Below are 22,286 nucleotides of genomic sequence, written 5' to 3' on the forward strand. Positions count from 1 at the left end.
CAAAGCAGACTGTTCAGCTGAGCTTTACCTTCTCCAGAAAGGATGTCTTTGAGTTCTTCTCAATTTCAATTCTGTATTACTAGATTCAGTGTTACCTTCCTATTTCCCTATTCCCTTTTCTGTGTGTGCGAGCAGTAAAGGCACACAGAAGGAAACACAGGGCAAGTCCAATGATCTCTTGCTCAGGTCAGCATTGACCACGGAAGCTTCTATAACAGATGTTCCCTGAAAAGAAAACATTTCACCACCTGCCTATGTATCTGACAGGCAGAGTGAAGGAGAAATGGGCTAGGAGGCCTTCCAGCCAGTAAACAATCTAGTTGGTGCTATTACAATGAGCTGTTAATATTGTATATCTAAACAGACACACAGAGGACTTGTCATTCTTATCTAAAAATCTGATATGAAACATATATAATGTCTGTAACATATATAAATAAATGTTTATGTGGTTAGGTAGACCTACAGCATGTCATTAAATCATTTGGCATAGTGACAACTTCATTGTCATACTGAGGGCTCTTCCTTCGAACATGGTTTTGGGTGCCTGTTTGGTATAGAACTTTCAGCTTATTTACTTAGGTTGTAGGCTTGTCCTTCACAGAGTGTTTTTCTGTTGCATATTTGTTTATTATCTGCCACAATGGTTCTTGGTGCAAGACTGGAGCTCCTGGATCTTATGTGATGACAAAGAAAATTCTTCCTTACGCCAAAAATATCCTTCCTAAAGCTATCAACTGAAGTGATTGTTACACTTACATGAGGCCAGTATCTCTGAATAATTGATGAAACCACAGACAGACATAAGATGCGCAATGCAATTAAAGGATCACCTATGTTGATGTAAGTTGTGTATAAGAAAAGATGCAACCCATCTTCAAGATTACACAGCCAATGCCATCTCCTTTGGAATCAGGAGTGATCGGTTGACTCTACCTTGGATAGCAGCCAACAAATCAAACATTTAGAAGGACTTACAAAAATGCCTTGTGACTCCTTGTCCATGAGGTGATTAATTGCTAGACAAAAAAGTGCAAACAATCTTCAGATATAAATTCTTCACAACACTAGGAACAACATGGAAAAGAAGGAACTTAATACCTGACCTAGCTTGAATATTCCTGTCAGTATTCAATCTTTTACTTTAAAGGTAATTTACTTAATCTGACAGCATCCTGACCCATTGATCTTGCTGAGCCCAAGATTAAGATAACATAGTGAATTCATATAGCATGCCAATGATCAGAGTATGCTATGCAATGATAGTTCTATTAAAATAGTTCACGATTAGAATAATAAAGGCAAAAGATGTACAACCAAATACTCCACACATATATTCAAGTTTTCTTTTTATCCTGTAGAAACTTTCTGTGGTTTTGTCCAGTTTGTCAGATCACTCCAACCTTAAGCACCAACAGTAGAAGAAAACAGTAGAGATTGAGGCCAGTTGACCATAATTTGGAGAAGGAAAGAAGAAAGCAAAGGAAGTACAAATGCTATCATCTTGTAACAAACCATAAAGATGGACAAACATGTTTGGATCGTACCACTGTCATAGGTGTTAGATGTACATTATTTTGCTTGCAAGGGATAAAATGAAGGCAACTGGTAAAATAGCAGAGCCTGAATCAGGATAAATTACTAGAGCTAAGGCAGTAAAATGGATCCGTTAGTGAATCTGTTTGCTTACTTTCTGCACTTCAGTCAGCCTGAGATGGGCTCAGTCAATGTGGTTATTCCCAGTTTTACCCTTCTGTCTATCTCCTGTCTTTTCACAACGTAACTTGACATTTCCACTAAGTCTACATTAATAAGAGCAGGCAAAGAAAGTGTAGTTTCATTTCTGTTAAACACACATGAAATAGTCTTTTAAACCCCACGTTTTTATTTACATCATTTTGCAAAACTTTGCAGAATTCTTTTGGATGAACCAAACCTCCTAATTCTCTGGTTTGGATTCCTCATTAAAGAGGTACGTTTCCACACTGAGAAGGGCTGACTTTCTTTAAACAGGAGGGAGTTCGGCTCTGCATTTATGAAGTTAGTTGATCTAAAGTTATAGTTTCTTAAGAGCTGGAGATGAAAGGTTTCAAAGCTTTCTTTGATCAAAGCGGCAACATGTGACAACATTAGAAACAGCAGGGGAAAGAATAAAATGAAGCAAGCAAAGCAATATCGCAAGACTTCTGCCTGCCAATTCAACCTCCCAGTGCCAAAAATGGAGCAAAATATAGACTAAGTTATTAAATACTTTTTTTTTTAAATCAGAGTTATGAGTTACAGCTCTCCAGTTTTCAAGATGTTTACATATCTGACTGACTCAACATACACAAAGCCTAACTTTGAACTTCACAGGACTACTGCTCGCAAGAAAGTAAGCAGAGGTGGATTTGCCACCAGCAATGCGCATCCCATTGGTACTGCCCCATGCTGCAAATACGCTCTAGGCCATGTGAGGAGGGAGAGAACCTACTGCCACATGAAGTCCCCATCCAGAAGAGGCATACAGCCAACACCAGTTAAACACCCATCTCCTGCACAGAGTTTAAGTACATTCTGGTAATTTAAAATACAGGCAGGCAATAAATAAACCTCTTAAATTAGTTTCAACATGAGGGACAACTAGATTTCTATTGCTATTAGAAACCTGAGCTCTTACTCCAAACCACCCACAGCAATTTGCTGTAACCACTGCTGACTACTTGTTATTTTCTTTGATTTCGGCAATCTTTATATTTAATAAGGTAGCTCTATCTTTTTTGAGACTTCAATTTGTTATAAGGAAACAAGGTAGAGAAAAATCAATTATTCAAAGTATTAGAATCGGGGTTTTCATTTTAGTAAAATCTTTCTCTGATTATATTATTATACTCTAAAAAATGGACCTATTTTATATCTCAAATGAACTTAAAACAACAAATGTTAATAATTGATTATAATACTATAAATTAAGCAATTGAAAACTGTCATTTATTGAATCAGTGAGCTTTTGTAAGTAGTTAAACAAGTTAAATTTTTTTATAGAAAGAATGGGGTGAAATACCTTTAACTAAATCATCATATCCCATATAAATAAAGTACAACAAACCATTTCCTGAATTAAGAAAGTTTCTGTTCATTCAAATGTCAGCACCTACAGAGTTTCTATATTGGCATATTCACTGCTGTTATCCAGAATTCTGTAAAGTGCAACTTTTACTGAAGATTTCAAAACTTGTTCACTGTGGAATATCTATTAAGTCATACTAGAAGTGATTTAGAATGTTGGTTTTCAATGTATGAATCTGTGTTCCAGTCTCCTTCCAAAATTAACTTGATACAAATGCTAAGTAGAAAATTAATTATGCCATAAATATGAAATGTTTCATTCACCTTTTCCTAAATCTACTACAATGGGAATATTAGAATGCAAAAAAAAATTTTTATATAATTGCTTAACTATACACAGCTACAGAATATCCTTATTAGCTAAAAAAAACCCCCACCATTTTGTGTAAAGATTTTTATTTGATTGCAACGATCAAATAAAAATATTTTATAGTTAGTGCCACAACTCTTGATTTGGGAAAATACAAGTAAATGTAATTAAAGTCACTGAATTAAAAGACAGTTTTAAGCTTATTGATTTAAAATTGAAGTGACTTCAAATCAGTCCCTCATAGATCCTATTGAGTGACTGGTAGAAAATTATTTAATCTGATGAAGTTTCCTTCATCCTAATTTGAGAATCATTTGTGCAAAAGTTTCCAAAGTAATTTATTGTATTAAACATAATTATTATCATTAATATTATTTATCAAATAACTGTGGGTCAGCAATGCCCTATCCATAGATCATTTTCCGTTCTGAGAAGCCAAAATTGAAATTTTATCAGCCTCAACTGTATACATTATGCAAGTCATACTGCAATCTTCCATTTCTACACCAGATAAGCACAATTCTTAGGTTTAGTTTTCCAGAAGAAATGCTTGCGCGTGTGAATTTTTTTTCACTTCTATTCTCTACCTATTAGCCACCTTTGCTTAGATACCTATTACGCAGACCTCTGGCAAACAGCCACACAGGAGATCTCTAAGAAGCAAGCAGAAACAGTATTGTAGGAACTTGAGTGAAGGTCCCTTTCTTTCAGAATACATCTGGACTAATGCTTTAATGCTAAATTGAAAAATTAAAGTGCAAATCACTTCTGACCATTAGGACATACTGAACCCAGAGGCAGCTGCCTGTGGTGCAATACTTGTGCACAATTAGTACAGAAACATCAGCAGTTCTTTCAGAGTAAAGTGCAGGATGAAGCAGCATACAGTGTCCTGTCACTAATCACCCCAGAAGGAAGGTCCTTCTAAATAGGTGAATCCATGAAAGAAACTCATTATTCAATGAAATCCATCCTGCAGAGATTTGAAGGATGTGGGAGGGTAAACCTAAATGAGACTATGTACTATCCCCATACACAAAAGCTGTTATCTATACTTCTATGCTTTACTGTTACAGTACAGCACCATTCAGTTTCTCCACAGAGATAAAAACGTAGCATGGAAGACAAAAATTTCCATCACTGTATATGATCAGTTTAATCTATTGTATGGCACATGAGACTGGCGAGAACTTGTAGAGCACAGGTCCTACTAGTTCATATCAGTATCAAGCTGCTCCTGACTGAAGTGAAAGCAGGCTCGAAGTCAGCAGTAATGGGTGTCTCTTATGCTCCCGTATCTGCTATAAGGTGCTCCCTGGTTCACCCAAGGCCCTGACAGTGTGCTCCCATGGGGGTCCCCTGCTTCACGGGGTGGAAGCACCACTCCCCCCACGCTGCCCGCTCCCCATGCCCCCAAAGCACCCGGCATCCTATATCGGCAGTGCAGCAGGCCCCCAGACCGTGTTCATTCAATCAAGCCTGCAACGGCTCAGAGTAGAGGCCATGCTGGCACAATACTAAGTCCATCAATAGCTTGCACTGAGACAATTCCCATTACAAGTTTATTTATAGGCAGAGTAGACCTATAAATATCCAGGAGATAGGCCAAATACCATAAAAGAGCCTTTTCCTTCTCTCATTCCACAAAGCAACACCTAGCAATCACTGGTCAGTAAAAGATATTAATGAGGTGTTGTTTCCTGCTCATAGAGCAGCTGAGTAAGAGGCCAAGGACATTCCCGCTTCTGTAATAACAGAGCTACAGCACTGAAGCACAGGGGCTAGGGGCTGCAATCAAGCATAACTAATGTGCTCAGTAGCTTAGGTATTAAGTTCACTAAAGAATAAAAAAGGCACGGAAAGAACACGTAGGCAAAATGTAATGGATAGCCACAGGTGGGAGGAAAAATCAGCTTTGAATTCTCCCTAGAATAATTTCTTGCATAAGACTTTATATAAGCTGACAGCCTTTCACATTCTCAGAATAGGATCCCAAAATTCACTGGCAAGGTCTGCACCCTCTGGTAAAAACGGCCCCAAGACCGCACTCGCCAACTACCACGCTGTTTATTATCAGGGAAAACAGAAACAGCCAGTTTCAGGTGGGGTCGGAGCACAGTTTCAACAGCATTTGGGATTCTGATGTCACCCACTGGGTCAGCTTACAGCCTGGCAGGCCTGGAGAGGCACCTCCCTCCCTGTCTGCAAACTGTGTGGAAAACAGCTATGCAGGCAGGGGCAGGAAGGAAAGCTCACCTTGATCAAAGCCTCTCTGGAGTCCAGGCTTTTAGAGAAAGCAGAAAAAACGCAGCAAGCTCTCTGTGCCCCATGGAATTGCCACTCTGCAACAGTACAAGTGCAGGCAAAACCAGCCAGCACCGAGGCACCCTGCTAAGCTAGCGGTGTGTACAAGCACGCACTTACTTGCCAACAGCCCCAGAGAAGCCTGAGCTCAAACAGAATTCTCTAAGATGAAAGGAAAAACCGTGAAGCCTGTCCAGCTTTTGCCACGTGAGCACATTTTTGCTGCAGGGTGCCTTTATACATTTCAAGCCACCCAGTTGTTTTTAAGGACGAGACCTATGCGCAGCATGTCACTTCAAAGTGAGTCAGAGGCACAAGCAGCAAGAAAAGATAACGTTTGGTTTCACATGCCGGGCTAACAGTCATCTCATTTTTTTCATTATTTGGAACCATATGCCCAACTGAAGAAACAGGGAAACCATAAAAACAGCATTATTTTAGAGCAGTGCCCAAGGGACTTGCGACCTGACATTCAACATTGCCAGAATTCCCAGTACAATGAGGACAGTTACATTTCCTAACTTTACTTCCCTACTCACTGAGGAGGTGAGCACGCACTCCATGGAAGTTAAGAGGGGGTTTTGGTTTGTATTTTACCTTCTAGGGAAAATAAATCTTTCCCTCAAGATCTTGAAGAAAATCTTGACAATATTACATGACCATATCCCTAAATACTCCAAATTCTCAGCACAGAAAAGCAAATCCCTCCTTTGATTAAAGAAGTGCCATGATTTTTTAATCTAACCTCATGTTGTGGGGGCCTTCAGCTTCTAGGAGTTCAGGATTGGAAAAGTTGGTTATCATATACTCAAATCTCTTAAGAGCATACATTTTAAATAATGAAGTGGAAGAAAGTAACTACATCCTCACTGGACAGGCATAGCCAATATAAGCAGCATGCAAAAGGTTACAAGAGGAAATCAGTAGTACACAACACAAACCCAGATTTTCATAATACTTTTGTAGTGCTTTCTGAAAAAATAAGCCTCTTTCTTTGCAGAAAGAACTATGCCATGACTTGGCATGGAATCTCTTAATTGAAGCCACTGCCAGGCAGAGAGGAAAAACAAAACCTGCCCTGGAAAGAACCTGCTGTGCAACCCCATTTGGAAGGGCAGAGAGGTGTCATCTCTGCACACAAGCTGAACCCCCAGGTATGAAACAGAGAGAACAAAGACAGGAGGCCTTTAGAAACGTCCCAAGTGATCCTCACAAAGTCAGGAGGTTCATATACCTCACCATTTCATACTTCTGGTAGGGAACATTATTTACTCTATCATACCATAGACTATAGCAGACTTCTGGAAAGCTTCCTCAGCTTAATCCAAATCAGGTTCTAGGTGTGCTTAAACACTTTCACAAGCCAATATTTCTTATTTCTGAACCTGCAAAAATTACCAGCTGAGAAGACCTCTTGACCCCTATCAGGATTTTGAGGTGCCAAGATGTATGAGAATGGATAACTTTGGATAGACAGGTTGTTGTTAGTTTGAACCCAATCATTTAACCCAGATAGCGTGCGGAAGGGTCACTGTTTAACAATTACAGCAAAGAAGGTGAAAGATATGGAGAATTACATTTTTCTGCCCTGCTCTGCTTCAGCTGAGTGTCTTCCTTTCTTTCCAATTCCTTTAGTGATCAGGTCAAATAGGGACAATACCACACATCACATAGAAGATGTGACAAAACACATGCAACCCTTTGTCCACTTCGTGTAAGTGCTATTTATGCGTTCACTTGTTCACACTGCACCAAGCAGGCCTGATCTTGCATTGTCATACTGAGGGGAATGAGAACAAATTCCTCTGGAGCAGGTCAAGTCTATGGTGAAAGGGGCTTTAGAAGTCCCTAGAAAGACAGTATAGGTCATCCAGTTCATTCAGAAATAAGATCATGAGGTAGCTGATCAAGGAAAATACTGTATTATTTTTATTATTCTGCCCATATCAAATTAGTTGCCCACGCTCTGGCCTGGGAATTAGAATCACTCAAGTGCAGTGATTTGTAACCCTTTCAACGTGCTTACCCCTAAAAAACTTGCCCTTGGGAAACAGACTCCACACAAGGAAACCAAATTCACTGTCAGGTTTTCCTTAGTCCCATTTTGCACAACCCTTAGAAGCAGCCCAGAGAACCCCCTTCTGCCACTCAGAGTTCCCAGCGCGGCAGGGTCTGATGTGCAGACAGATCATGCTGCTCTGCAGTGTGTTACTTAGACCTTGTCTGGACTGGGGAGTTCAGTCGCTGGCAGCAGGCCACGAGTTTGGCTGCACAATGGCAGTGTAGGCAGGCAAAGCTGGTGTTGGTGCTGGTGTACAGTCCAGCCCAATTTCAAGCACGAATGAACTACGTTTCAGTAGTTATTGGCAGCTTATCAAGCCGAAGCTTGTGGAAAGCCTTGTGATTCTGCCCTGCTGTTGTCAGAAGCAAAAGAGAACAGGTCTCTCTGTACTGCGCAACTGTGCCTGTAAACAGACTTTACACACAGCCTAGAAAATAAAACTCAAAAGTAGATGCTCCTCAACAGTCAGCTGCTAAAAAGAGGGAGTTTCATATTCATGTATTGTTACATGAAATTAAGGTCTTGAAAAACCAGCCCTGACAGTCATTTCTCTCCTTTTCTGAGAGCATGGCACATTATCTATGGCTGGTACACCCTGTTGATTTTTAACCACCTCTGTTTTGCCTCACCAGTTTCCTGCCTTGACGGGCTCCAGCTAGAGCTACCCACACAGAGCAACCAGAGCGCAGGGAGCCTCCAAGGCACAACAGCCATCAGGATCATGAAGGCACAAAACCTGATTCTCACCTGTTTGAACTCAATCCTCCTTCCCCCTACTATGAAGATGCCTAAGCAAGGTCATGCCCAAACTCAGCTGAAACTGAATTGCTTGCAAGGCAAGCTCTGCTGAGGGGAAATGGTTTTCAGTTTTTTGGGCCAGAAAGAACCATCAGACCACCTAGCCTGACCTCCTGCATGACAAAGACTGCTGCAGAGAATAGCTGCTGGGAAAAGACACCTCCTTCTAACCTGGCAGTGAAGTACTGGCAGGGCAGGACAGGTCCAAGATCAGTCTCTCCAGTCCCTGACTGGGAAGAATGAGGGCTGTTCACAACATGGCCGACAACATTCAGTTTCTTTCCTCACAACAAAATAAGCCAGCTCAGGTTGCCCTTGAAACCCATTTTACTAGGCTGCATTTCCCCAAGGCAACCAAGCCTCTGAATCCTTGAAAATTCCCTCCTCTTCTCCCCTCCCTCCAACACTTCTGCCCAGGGAGAGGAGGCTTAACACTCGCCTGCCAGTTTCTTCTCTTTGCAATCTATCTTTTCCCCTGGTTCCTCAGGCTAGCTAATTCTCCCAGATTGAAGGCCCTGGGTTCATGGCACACCTTTCAACCTTTTCTTCCCCTAAGGTAAAGCTTAAATCACCAGAGAATAGGTAATAAGTCAGTAGATAAGCCACTAAAGACTATGACTTACCTGGACTAGATTGCAGCTACCTCTAGCCACTTCCCCTTTACAATGTTCCCTGAAAGCTCTACGTTCCCTCCCTTTTCTTTGTACTTACCTGCCACACACTGAGGTGGTGAGACCTTGTAGCAGAGTGGCACAGCGGCACTGTAACATGGCCCATACTCCCTGCCCAAGCTACCTACATTACAAGCCAAGGTCTGAAGGAAGGGGGAGCCACCTCCATGACCCACCTGTCTCACCCCACTGGGAGGACACACAAGAGCCTAAAGAAATTAGGCAGAGCTTTGGATCCTGATCCAGCTGATGAGCTGTCAAGTTGATTTGCAATGAGAGCTGTGCTCCCTCACAAAGAAAAAACACAGGAATAAAATATATTTAGTCACAGGGCATAGAAGAAAGGAGAGATCAGGTGGGAGCATGAGTGTGCTTCAAGGCTGAAGAACAAATCATGATTGTGAGGCTCAGCTGAGTCTCTGATGGAAGGATCGAGGCACAAATTTGGAGACAGAGCCAAAGAGTTTGCAAACTTCCCAGCTGCAATTCCCCGTGAGGGAACTCCTGCAGTTCTGCAAGGAGCACCAGATCTGCACACCTCCAGTGGGCTTCACTGCCAAACAATAAAACGTATGTACAAATCTTACTTAAACATTAGTAACTATAGCAAATTGCAACTGAAAAATGCTACTGCTAACTCAAGGTGAGAGTCCAGCTCCTACTTATTTCACAGTAGCTATTTCCTAATGCCTTTGAGACCTAGGCCATACAGTGTATTTTACATGTAATTGAACAACAGAGCTCTATCCCCTGACAGAGCACAGGAATCCAGCAAAGGCAAGTGGTGTCCAAGAGCTACAACACCCTCTCCACAGCCGATTTGAGGAACAGTGCACTGCTACAGCACTACTTCTCTATTTTGCCAGACTTGTTTTCTCTTTTGTGATAGGAGAGCTAATTATACTTTCCAATACTCTTACAACCTTTTGAGAACCTCAGGAAAGAAGTGCTATGCAAGAGCAGTGTCATTACTTACAATGAATCTGCTGGTTGCATATGGTGAGAGGAGGCAAAATAGCTCACAAGCAGACCAACAGAGAGAAGAGCTGGAGCAAGGTAAGGACTGGGATAAATAGGCAGGGCAGTCCCCGAATTTTTTAACTAGCAACAATCAGCTGACTCTGGTGCCATGTAACTTGGGGCTGCATCAATACCTGCTTAGCTCTGAAGTACAAATTGCGCCATCAAGCAGAGATTAGGTCACCTATTCCCATATATACTTATGACACTATGATACCAGTAGCCTCCTTTTCATTCTGTGTAGAAAACAGGGAAAATAATTGTTTATCCCAAAGAAGGTAGTATAGGGGATGGAAGAAACCAGTGTCCTACGTCAGTAAATAAGCTAGTGCCCCGAGAGCAAACTGATAATCTGAAACTAGACCTGGCACAAGCAGGTAGCCTTACTGGCCACTGGGACATGTGGCTAATTTGGGCTGGTTTTGTGTATGAGAGGAGAGTGAGGGCATTCAGCGGGTCTGGCATGCTTTGCTAGACTGGGTGGAGTGCTGCACGTGGGGCCATGCTGAACCATGGGGGAGGAATATAGCGGCCCATGACCACACTGAAATCAGCTGAATTAAGTGCAAGAAATATGATAACCATGGGAGGGAGCTCTTAATTTATTGCTGTCGTAGACACGGTGGGGGTGTCTGCAGCCCTTAGTGAGAGATAAAAGTAGTTTGCAAAGGAAAAGTGAAACAGCGTGGAACAGTCACAGCCTGATCTCTGAAATTGCAAAGAATAAAATGAATGCTAACTTGAGGGGGGAGGGAGGGAATTTTCCCATACCCTCTTGCCTCCCACATTGCATCACCCACTGCAGTGAGCTCAGGTGAATAATACAGACTGATGCATTTGTCTAAGACATGCTTTCATACCCATAGTCATTATGAGGGGGAAAAACCCAGAGAGCGAATAAAACCCAAGGACTCTCTTTCAGAAAGTTCAGAGTGGAACATTTTCAAGAGTGGGTGTTTGCTGCAGGCCCCTGTGAGCTGAGCTCTTTTTTCCTCACCCCTCTCATTTAAGCCTTCATTTGCACGGTGACTCTCCTGCTGTTAACGGGCTCACTGAGCAAATGGCTAAGGAAGTATAGAAGCCAACAAAAAGGAAAATACTTCTTTTCAGTCTGTATCCGTTTAAGGATACAGCTGCATGAGCACCAAGTTTCATTTCATAGGGCAGATGAGGATCAAGTGCTGTGATCAGTTTTAAGAAGTTCTATAACACTTCGTGGAACAGGATGTGGCCCAAAATTGTCAGATTATAGTAACTGGTGTGAAGCAAGGCAATGTACCTCACCAGTGGCGTGGTTAGAAAGTGTGACAGTTCCTCATCTGAAAGATGAAATAGAAAAGTACCTATTCCAGAGGCTATTATGACTCTTTGAAGGAAGAAAAAAAATATCCTCACTTAAAAAAGCCCATGGATTTCTCCTGCAAAGATTCTGGGATGATCTCTTCCTTTCTTCTTCGTTATTCTTTTTTCCTGGAAGCCATAGAGGGCTTAACACCATAACTGCAAATTAAAATTTGTCAAATTTGTTAAACTCCGTCATAGGACCTCATGAAGGTTTGGTTATTAAAAATGCTTACAAGTATAATTATTGTTTTAAACAAATGCATTTATTAGAAATCAGCTATGTGGGGAAAAAACAGAAGAAATAAATCCCAAGGATTCCCTTTTCGGAAGTTCAGAGAAGGTGACATTTTCAAAAAAGGAATTTTGCATTATTTGTCTGTCTTCCCTTAATTGTTTTTTTTTTAATCCACTGACCAATTTTAACCAATGCTAAACAAAAGGCAGAAATCCCTATGAATTTTCCAAAACCTAGCGTCTGAACAGGAGAAAGACTCAAAATGTTGCCTCTACTGTGGGGAAAAGCCAGCAGAATAGGGGTATTCGATGCTTTGGCACTAGCCAGCAGGTCTGTCAGCATGTGTGAACGAGACGGCCACAAGCGTGTGGAGAGCATGCATGGTTTTCTTTGGCAGGTGAAAACACATGCTGAGGAGTTAGAATAATTCTTGGGTGGAGGCAAGAGAAGTTAGCAGATAAAGGGCTGAAAGTTGAATCCAGGCTTACTGGTTCTGCTTATTGTTCTGCTGCCTGGAACCTGCTGCTTTATTTGCGATTCTCTTTTACATAGCCCCCACTCCAAACGTTCATTAAAATCGATATGACTGCAAAAGTATTTAATGGCAGTGATAAGAAAAAGTCTGTGTACTTGTAAATAATAGCACGTGCACAACAGTTGAGAGTGAGGCACACAAACATCACTGATGCATGTTCTTATACCTGTAACTCCCCTTTTCCCCTAACCATCTTAGCTCTTCAACATATTTCCTGTGATGACCGTCATGGAGCAAAGGAATCCAAACACATATGGATTGGCCAAGGGGCTCTCTCCAGAGAATGAGATACAGTTGAGGAAACTGTCCCCGTTGAGAAAACATAAGCATCTGAGCTTCTTCAGTTTTCTGAGGAAAGCTCAGGTTTACCCAGAAGCAACATACTGGTTCAGATCCATCTCCAGTGTCTAGAGACACTGACTACCCATGGTTAACCAAGAAGCGTATTTATTTTTCACACAATGGGCTTGATTCTTCTCCTGAAGACTAACAGAATAAGACTTGGTTCCCACATCCTTGATCCTACAGATACGGCACGCACAGAAGGAAGTGCTAAATAAAATCTGCATTCTCTGTTTTACGTGAGAGCTGAGGAAGAAAAAGCAGAAAAAGAAATAACAAAAAAACCAAACCGAAACAGGGAAGAAAAAAGCAATAGGATGGACTGAGAATATTCCACAAATTCCCAGGGGTATTTGGCTCCTGTTTCAGCATGTACAATATTTAGATACCTTCACAGAATTGGACTATAGCCACCTCTGTGATTCTCTGCAGCAATAGCATTGCATGGTGTTTAGTTAGCTTCCTGGTATGCACCTCACAAAGAACCAAAACAGACAAGACTAACTAAGATTATGAAGACGAGGATCAGAGTCTTCCTCTTGTAAACTCTTGGGTGACTGTATAACTGCTCATTGAAAAACAAAACAAAATAACACTGCATGAAAGAAAGACCAAAGACCTCTGCTATATGGAGAATGCCACATTCATGTCGAGTCAGCTTAAAACATCAGCAAAACAAGCGCGTGCCTGCATACAGCTGACTGTAGAGTTGACTGTAGAGTGTAGAGTAGCCTTTGTATGTTTGGTTCAAGGTCCCTTCCAAACCAAATAATTCTCAGTCTAATTTTATGTATCTGAATGCTTCAAGTCAGATGACTGAAGGAAAGATTTTGATACAACTAACTTATTTAAGAGCACATGATACATCAAGCACATGTTAGCAGGACCAGGGAAAAGGTGGCAGGGAAAAGCTGGCAGTAAGGTAGTGGAAACAGATGGTCTACAAGCAAAAACTCTATTATGATTAAGAGACATTATTGTTAATAGAGTTACATTTCTAAAGGAGGAGTTCTGCCAAAACCAGCACAAAACACAGTAGTTATTAAAAATGTGATTTAAGTGATCAGATTAGATTAACAGTCATTGTCTCTCAGCTGAGATGTGAGCACCAAGCATGTGTGTGTTTCTACTCCGTTACAATATGAATGAAAAAGACTGAACATAAACTGCTATTTGCAGGTGAGGGACAGAAACTTCCTAAATCATGCTAATTCTGTCATCAGCTGTTATCTGACCATACTTCAATGCACTGATATAACTAAAAAACTAAGCAGGTACTAAGGTGGGATACTGACTTCAGTGGGCCTTTATTATATACTTAATTTGTGCTGCTTAGCAGGCATGAATTCAGATGCGAGTTTAAAAGTAAGTAAATAGTTTAAGCTATGCTGAGCTATGGAGCATGACCTAACAAGCGTGGTGGGAAGGCACAAATAGAAAGACAACAGCAATTTCAATAAGAAAGTGAAATTAAATGCCAGAAGTACCTATGAAATCAGCATGAAATCTACAGAGCAAAAGTGATAAAAAACGAAGGAAGGAGGAGGGAAGGAAAGTTATGTAAATATCACAGCTGGATGTCACTTGCTGGTAATTCTTAAACCAGTACTCCAACTGTTAAGAAACAATGCAAAACCAAAATACATTAGGGTCAGATTTATCCCACCTAACTTTGCTCACTTACCGTGTCTGGCATAAGATACATGTGTATATTGCTTCTCTAGATAATAGAGACAGACCCGTATCTCCTGAGGGTGACATCTCCCACCCTAAAGACAGCTGTCTGAGATACAGATGTGTCTAAGCTGAGGTTCTTAGGTCCCCTCTTAAAGTCACTGAATGCCCTGATTTAGTCTTCAAAAGTGATAGTGACGGGCTGGCACATCTTCAAGGGGCTGCTGAACATTCACTAATGATGCTCATTTCTAGGAGTGCATAAGAATTTACTTATCTGTGAAGATCTTGCCCTCTCTTTTTTGAAAGCTAACTGCAGTATGAGAAGGTGCGATACTTCAGACTCTTTACCCTGGTAAGTAAACTCTGATATTAGGTTCAACACGCTGCTTACTGCATATTTCTTTTCCTTCTGCAGGATTGCTGACATGAAACAGGGTATATACAACAATTATTTCAGTACAAATTTCTTGACCTTGTTAAAAACTAAGAAAACTATTGCATTCAGCAGTTGGTTAGGAGCTGTGCTAGAGAAGGCCCTGACTTTGCCTCCTGCTATGCGTGAGCAGTCTCACATGTCCCTTCACCTCTCTGTGCCCCAGCCGCTGTATTGGTAAAATGGAGGCAGGCTGCTCTTCATGAACGGAGGCCGAAGGGCTTAGGAGAGCCCTTGAACTCCTCAAGCAGGAACTTGCTGTTGCTGTCCTCTCCCAGGGCTGTGTCCCCCAGCCTCTCCCCACGTTGTATAGGAAGCCTAGGAGACTAACTCAAAGCCTGTGGTTTTCTGCACATGAGCAGGGTCCAAAGGTTAAATACTGATACATCTACACATCCATACCTGCAATATCCACTGTCTGCACCTACTTTCTCTCAGCAAAGAGTGCATGTGTTAAACATGAGATGTGGAGGGGGGGAGAAGGGGCAGCTCTCACGGCAAACACAACATTGTACCTGTAGCCAAGCGTTTGGGAAGCATCGTGGTAAAGTTAGTCATCTTTATCCACAATTCAAACTTTACAAACTATTAGAGAACTCCATAATCATATCGTCCATTTCGTCTGTGGCTGTATCACAAGCTGCAAATGGTCATTTTATTCCAGAATGCTTTGAAAGCAGCCTGTGGTGAGGGAGCCATACAAGAGGCAGTCAAGCCCCAGGACAAGTATCATTAGCATTCAACTTATCCAGAGCTGAGAAGCACTAATAGCAAAAGTACTTTGGGCACTTATTAGCTGTCTTTTTAATATGACTTGCCAGCAAGAAAACAGAAAGACCATATGTCTTGCCATCTTGCACTAAGCTTTTGCCACAGCACAGAGGCAGTGCACACTGGTGTAAGAGTACATGCAAAATGAGCCTTATACAACATTAGAACACCAGAGATCACCAAATATCCACAGACAGGGCTGTGGGACTCCAGCCCACAAAACTCTTCTCCAAAACACAGACTTCACTGGACATAAGCCAGCTACACAGAACGACAGCCCAGGAGGCCGCAGCAAATGAGAACTACAAAGAGAGGAAAAACGTGCCGCAAGGCAATTTTTCCATCCCACCTTAAGAATGGTGGAAAATGGAAGAAGCAACAGGCTTTCTAACACCACCTCAGGGATGAATCTACAACCTGCAGAAGCTTCTGTGGGAAGGACTGACTTTTTCTGAGCTGGCTCGTGCTCAATACAGCTGGTGACCCTTCCTCTCAAAGCTGTAGACAGTGAGTATATACATACATGTACATACCGTATCAGTGAGCAGAAGTGGGGGAGCATCTCCTCTCTTAACGGTAGCAAGAAAACTTCTCTCTGCCATCAATGACAGAGTTGCTATCTTGCATCTCAAAGCTGCCAAGTGCTAAAAAGTTAGAATATCTCATTCAAGGAGTGATTTCGGGCAGTGTTCAGCAAAACACCAGGCTGCTACACTGCTTGGACACAAACTTAACATTAGATTTCCCAGTAGTGCTGCTGAGGTCAGTATGGTTACTCCCCTGTGTGGCATCAGGCGTGTCCTTTAGGGTCCTAAAGGACCTTTAGGTCCTTTGGTTGAAGCTTTGACTTCCATTTTATTGCAGCTTACATTAGCGTTGCAAGTGGGTTTAGCAGGCATTCAAGTAAAGCAGCAAGTACCTTACACCTGCTTACTGTCTACTTTTGCCATTGCTTTTCCCTGGGTTGCATGGTATATGTAAGATGAAAGAATCAAACCAAAAGGAACAAAGAATGTGTGTGTATATACAAGTAAACCAAGCAGCATGTTCTCTGCCTGCAAGACCTACAGACTGTTCCCGAGGTTCCAGAGCAGCCATTACAGCCTAGGAATTAAGTATTTGAGCTCAGTTCTTAGCTCGATCTTAATTTGCCTGAGGAATCTTAGGGAATTGACTTCCACATGCTGCATTTCCCCATGCAAAGCAATTTCCATTGATGTTATCAAGAATTTGGAAAACTGGAAGTAACCAGCTGAGGCAAGGCCTGGAGGTAAGAGCAGGGGAAACTTCAGACTCGCACGAATGGACACTTGCTCCAGGCTTTGCACTGACAGCTATTCTACACCACTGCTTTACAATCTCAGGCATCAGGCAGCCTGGTGCTTACCTATTCACACCGGGCCCGGCTGGGTCTCCGTGGGCCTAGCAAACCATGGCTTTTTCTACCAGGCACAGAAGCGCTCCAGAGTGTAAAGCACGAGAGGAGATTTCTGTTCAGAGGCTCTGGACGATGATGCCAGCTCAGCTGCTGCTTCATGTGTGGCCTGGAGGTCCACAGCTTGCTTGAAAAATATTTGCAGGCGCAAAACCGCTGGCATGTAGCAATGCTATCCAGTAACTCAGACCACCTTACCACAACATAGAAAGGACACCTAAAACTGAGTGATAGGACTAGCACAGACCGCAAAAAAGGACACTTTTTATAGAGGTACAATTGGAACAAGTGGACAGACCTGTTATCAACACCATGTGTACATAGAAGTGCAATGAACTTTTTTCTTCTTTCCTATAAATTGTGCCTCTGATTGCCTGGTTACTTTCTTGGGCTCCATTCTTTATACTAGAAAGACCACACCACAAAAAACAAACAAACAAACAAACAAACAAACCCAAAAAACAGACCCCAAAACTTTATAAACTCTTATTCCTCTTTCAAACTATTGTATTTTAGTTACGCCTGACTGGCAGGAGGGCTAGTGGATCTGGCTCTATATGTAAAAGTGTGTTCACTCTTCCTTCTCCCAGCACATAGTGATATCAGCTTTGGCCATATCAAACCCAAAAACAAACCCCAAAACTTTATAAACTCTTATTCCTCTTTCAAACTATTGTATTTTAGTTACGCCTGACTGGCAGGAGGGCTAGTGGATCTGGCTCTATATGTAAAAGTGTGTTCACTCTTCCTTCTCCCAGCACATAGTGATATCAGCTTTGGCCATATCAAATCACAGAAAACAGAAGAGTTTTGACAAGCTCCACCACACATAGGAAATAGGAGTGATATCCCTCCAAAGCTATGCGTTAAAGTGACCAACTATCTACAGCCACTGTGGAAAAAGCCAAGGCGTTCCTGTTTCCATCATCCTTTAGCTCACAGTCCCCCTTTTAAGTGGTCCATTGGTCAAAGAGGTAACTCTGAATGTTACTCTGTGCCTCTGTGGTGCGGCTTAGCTACAGCTTTCTAAATCGAGGTGTGAAAGGACAGGAACATTTATTAAAGGTTTCCACTACAGAACAAGAGCTCTCACTTTTTGCAGCTTGAAATAAACCCTACTCGCAACACAGAAGCAAGTGCAACCACAGCAGGGTTTGAGCAGGAAAAGCCTTCACAGGGGGGCTAGTGAAGGATGGGTGGGGGAAAGGAGGTGGTTCTCTGTCACCAGAAAAAGTACTGCCACTCAATTTTTTCCACTTGTAGTCAGCCCCCCCATGACACCCCAAAAGTGAACACAAGAACTGACCACTCAATGACAATATATAAACTCTGTGAAAGAGGGCTGACAATAGCCACTTTCTTCTCTGCCTTGACAAAGAAGCCACCAGCGATGAAACTCCATGCTGCAGCTATCCTCGTCATCTTCTGGCTTGGCATCTTCACTGTGCACACAGTGAAAGGTAAGTTTACAACCCAAGAGGAAGACAGGAATTGCTCCACATTGCACTAGTGGTCTGATGAGCAGGATTCATTCTCAGCCAGAGCTGATTCATAAGATAAAACTCGCAAGAAATCCAGATCAGAACCACAAGAAAGGCAGCTTTTTGGGAGGTTTCATCTGATGTTCTGTCAATTAGTGGTTGGCTTCTGCCTTAATGCAAGGAGCGTTTCTGTGCCTTAGAACACTTAAAGGGTTTCTGTGCATTATTCTCTCTCTTAAAATCATGAAATCTTGAAGACACAATGTCTTTTGGTCTCACTGATGACATATAGCAATGAGTTCTATAGGTTAATAACATTTTATGAAAAATATTTCTTGAATAAGATGTACTTTTTTTTCTTTTTCAAGACATACTACTTTTATATGTATTTTATTATATTATTTTTATTTGTCTTTTTCTAACTATATAGCCTTAATCCCTCTAATGTCCCTATTTTAAAAAGTTCTTCCAGTTCTGTATCACATATTGCCTATTTGCTTGTTTCTAGCCAAATATTTTGGTACAGACAGGCAAACTATGAACAAAAACTGCAAAGGACAGCAATGGATTTATACAATGTCTTCTCTCTTTTCCTGATTTCCTACAATTTAACATCTCATTTGAGACCATTTATGAGCACGGAGATGAGCCGTATTTATTAGCCATGCTTTAAATAAGTTTGTCTACAGTGATGTTTAGGTCTGTGACTTTTGGATTAGGTTACGTGTATCATGCGAAAACATGAACACATATACATAAGCACATGGCTTGTTATACACAATCAGATTCATGCAAACAAGCACATAAAAATCACAGAAAACGCTCATATGCAAGCCATATGCAAACCCACAAAAATATGCAAAGAGAAACACACAGAAAAGGCATCTTCACAAAACCACACCAAAACCAAACTGAGACCTGCTAGGCATTCGCAAGATTATGTAGCTACACACTGAGTATGTTGACCGAGTGCCCCTGGAGCTAGATCATTGATTAACGCTACCGCTGTTCATCTCGGCAACATGTGGCTTCGTATGACAGACTGCCAGTTCGTAATGTCATTCTCCAGGTTGTATAATTTGCCATAAATATCACCAAGTCTGAAAAAGTGCACTGAGGTGGTGTGCAAGGGATCGAAAAAAGATTAGAAAGAAGAATTATAAAGAAAAAAAAAAAAACGCCAGAAAAAAGAGTAGTTATAGGTGCAGAGCAGTTTGGTTTTGTTCCCAGGCTTAGAGAAGCTCTGCTGATATTCCCTACATGCATTCCCTGGAAATAGTTTAGTCGTAGAGAGAATATTTCCAGGACTAGTAAGGTTTGCTTGACTCTCTTTGGGCTCTTTAATGCCACATTTTGAAAACCAGTCTGAGTGAGGCAGTAAGATACATATTTGTAATGAATCATCAAAAAATACATCGCATTACTCATGAATAAAGCAAGATCAGAAGAGATATTCCTTCAGGCAAACAAAATCTCAGGAATTAGCAGCTCTGCCAGTACCCATGCACTGGCTATGCTACAGCTTCTCCAAAGGCTGACTTGTGTTTGCCTCAGCTATTCCAATTATTTCAAACAAAGACAAGCTCACATATAATGAGATTATGTGAAGCAGGTTTTATATTTAGCATGTTGTACCCGAACAGCTCTTGGACTTTTCTCAAGCCAGTTTCTCTATAAATTCTTCAAAAAGAAACCTCAGAATACAGCAATGTTCTGTTTGTCTCCCTCATGCCTTCCCAAACCCGTCTTTGATGGGTGGGAGAAAACCAGAAACTAGCAAGCGGAGGCTTCCAGTAATGTATACATATACCCATCTCACTGAAATGAGCTCCCATTTTTAGTTACCATCATGTAAGGTAACAACTGCTCAGAGAATTTTACACTGATATCGCAATTCTCTTTATTAATCACCAGTGCATTTCCCTGAAATGTGTGAAAATGTTGGAGGAAAGAGAGGATTAAGTAGTACTCCATTGCCTGTGAAACCAGACTTACAGCAAGAGTATGCAGGTATTTAGTCTTCTGGCAGACATACCTCCCTTTCTTTCAACAATTTTTTTTTTACTGCTAGTTTTGGATGTCCAGTGTGAGACAAGTAGCCTTGCTTTCCTCTCCTTCACTTGGAAAGTAGGGGGAATTACTGATCCACATTCAGATGGCATTTGGAAATCCACCCAGTAAAGGTGCCAGTTCTAAGCGCTACTCCATATGGATACTTATTTGCAGATGATACAGACCTAATTATAAATGATGCCAGATACCTTTTCTGCTGTGGAAGCAGTGACTCCTTAAGAATGATTATACAATTGTCCAGGAGAATGGGTGAAGATTAGTATCTTAACTGAAATAGTAATAACACTTTAGAGATGGTAGGATGCATCACAAAAAATACCTTAAGCTCTCTTGTATAACTGGTATTGTAGCTGTACATCATTAGACACTCACGTTCTAACCACAACTGGAAATCTGCTGGAATTCATAATTTATTAAGTACTTATGGCTAAATACGAATGTAGTATTGACTGCCTTTGTCATTTATCTATTTTTCCCCTCCTAGGGAGCATTGGAAGTCAGCCCATGCGCAAATTCAGTTGTGTAAGTCTGTCTACACAGCAACTGAACATCCGAAATCTTGTCAGCTATGAAAAGCAACAAGTTCCAGTAAACGCCATCATGTAAGTATCCAGTGCACAGTTCACCTTCAGACTCGTCTATGCAAACACGCTACTATTGGAAAGGGAAAGGGCACGAAGAAGACGATTCACGGCCCAAATCACTAAATCTGGCTAGTTCAGGTCACCCTTCCAGTTCCCCCATGAAGCAGTCACCTGGCAGCTGAGGGAGTGAGGGGAGAGGGGTGAGCCTCAGCGAGCTGGGAGATGTATGCTGCTCACAAACACTGGCAGAAATCTCACTGAACAGCCAGATCTTTTGTGCCCAGAAAGTGGGGAAAAATCTCAGTGCGGGGTCAAGGGAGCAGTCAGAAGCCCAGTGCGCTGAATTGAGCCGAGGGGAAAGATCACGTGGAAGAGTTTGGGGTAGCTCTGACTCGTGCTAGGAGCTGTGTTTGGTCTTTTGATCTCATGAGCATGCATTTTTATCAAATCTGGGATCTGCTCCTGGGAAGTAAATGTGCATCATAATTTCATATGAAATCTCAGAATAACAGGTGTGCTCCTTTTTTTAAATGTCAGTATATATGCACGTGACCATGTATGTTACATACATACCTATGCCATAAATAGCGAACTAATGTTGCTAACTGCTGTTATTCCAACTAACAACTACAAACTCCAGCATGTGATATGGTTTTACCACATTGTCCCTCATGTTCTGCATAAAAACCAAGAACAGTAAACCTGGATTTGGAGACTGGAATTTAATGGCTGCCTGGTTTGCTTTCTTTCTTCCTGCAGGTTTATCACCACAAAAGGCATCAAGATCTGCGTAAGCCCTGATCAGAAATGGGTGCAGTCTGCTATGAAGAAAATAGACCAAAAACGTACCACCAAAGGCAAATAATCCTGTCCTAGGCAAGCATCTAAGGCCAACTAAGTGGAATCATCATCAGTGCTGCACATAACAGGGAAGAAAGCCTTAGTATCTGCTTTTAATTCCTATTTATTAATTGGCAATAAAATCTCTGAACAAACATGAACTCACCAGAATCTGTTCATCACTGGTTAAATGTCTGCTGACTTCTTTGTTTTATAGCTGGACTCTGTTACACTGTTTATTTTCTGAAATGCTTGCTAATATT

General features: G+C 41.6%; 1 protein-coding gene across 1 annotated transcript; it reads left to right on the top strand.

Annotated features, from left to right (window-relative positions):
* Positions 1–18,435: 18,435 nt before the first annotated feature.
* LOC103907591 (lymphotactin) lies at positions 18,436–22,048 on the top strand. Its single transcript, XM_009289803.1, has 3 exons — positions 18,436–18,505; positions 21,084–21,201; positions 21,943–22,048. Exons 1-3 carry the CDS (start codon positions 18,436–18,438, stop codon positions 22,046–22,048), a joined length of 294 nt encoding a protein of 97 aa, XP_009288078.1.
* Positions 22,049–22,286: the final 238 nt, after the last annotated feature.

The sequence above is a fragment of the Aptenodytes forsteri genome, unplaced genomic scaffold (assembly GCF_000699145.1).
Source record: "Aptenodytes forsteri isolate BGI_AS27 unplaced genomic scaffold, ASM69914v1 Scaffold61, whole genome shotgun sequence".
Taxonomy (NCBI): Eukaryota; Metazoa; Chordata; class Aves; order Sphenisciformes; family Spheniscidae; genus Aptenodytes; species Aptenodytes forsteri.

Bases quoted from the DNA above. Each gene is read 5' to 3' on its own strand.
- LOC103907591 (XM_009289803.1), top strand. From the start codon at position 18,436: ATGAAACTCCATGCTGCAGCTATCCTCGTCATCTTCTGGCTTGGCATC. The intron at 18,506-21,083 runs GTAAGTTTACAA...TTCCCCTCCTAG, and splicing joins CACTGTGCACACAGTGAAAG to GGAGCATTGGAAGTCAGCCC. The intron at 21,202-21,942 runs GTAAGTATCCAG...TTCTTCCTGCAG, and splicing joins GTTCCAGTAAACGCCATCAT to GTTTATCACCACAAAAGGCA.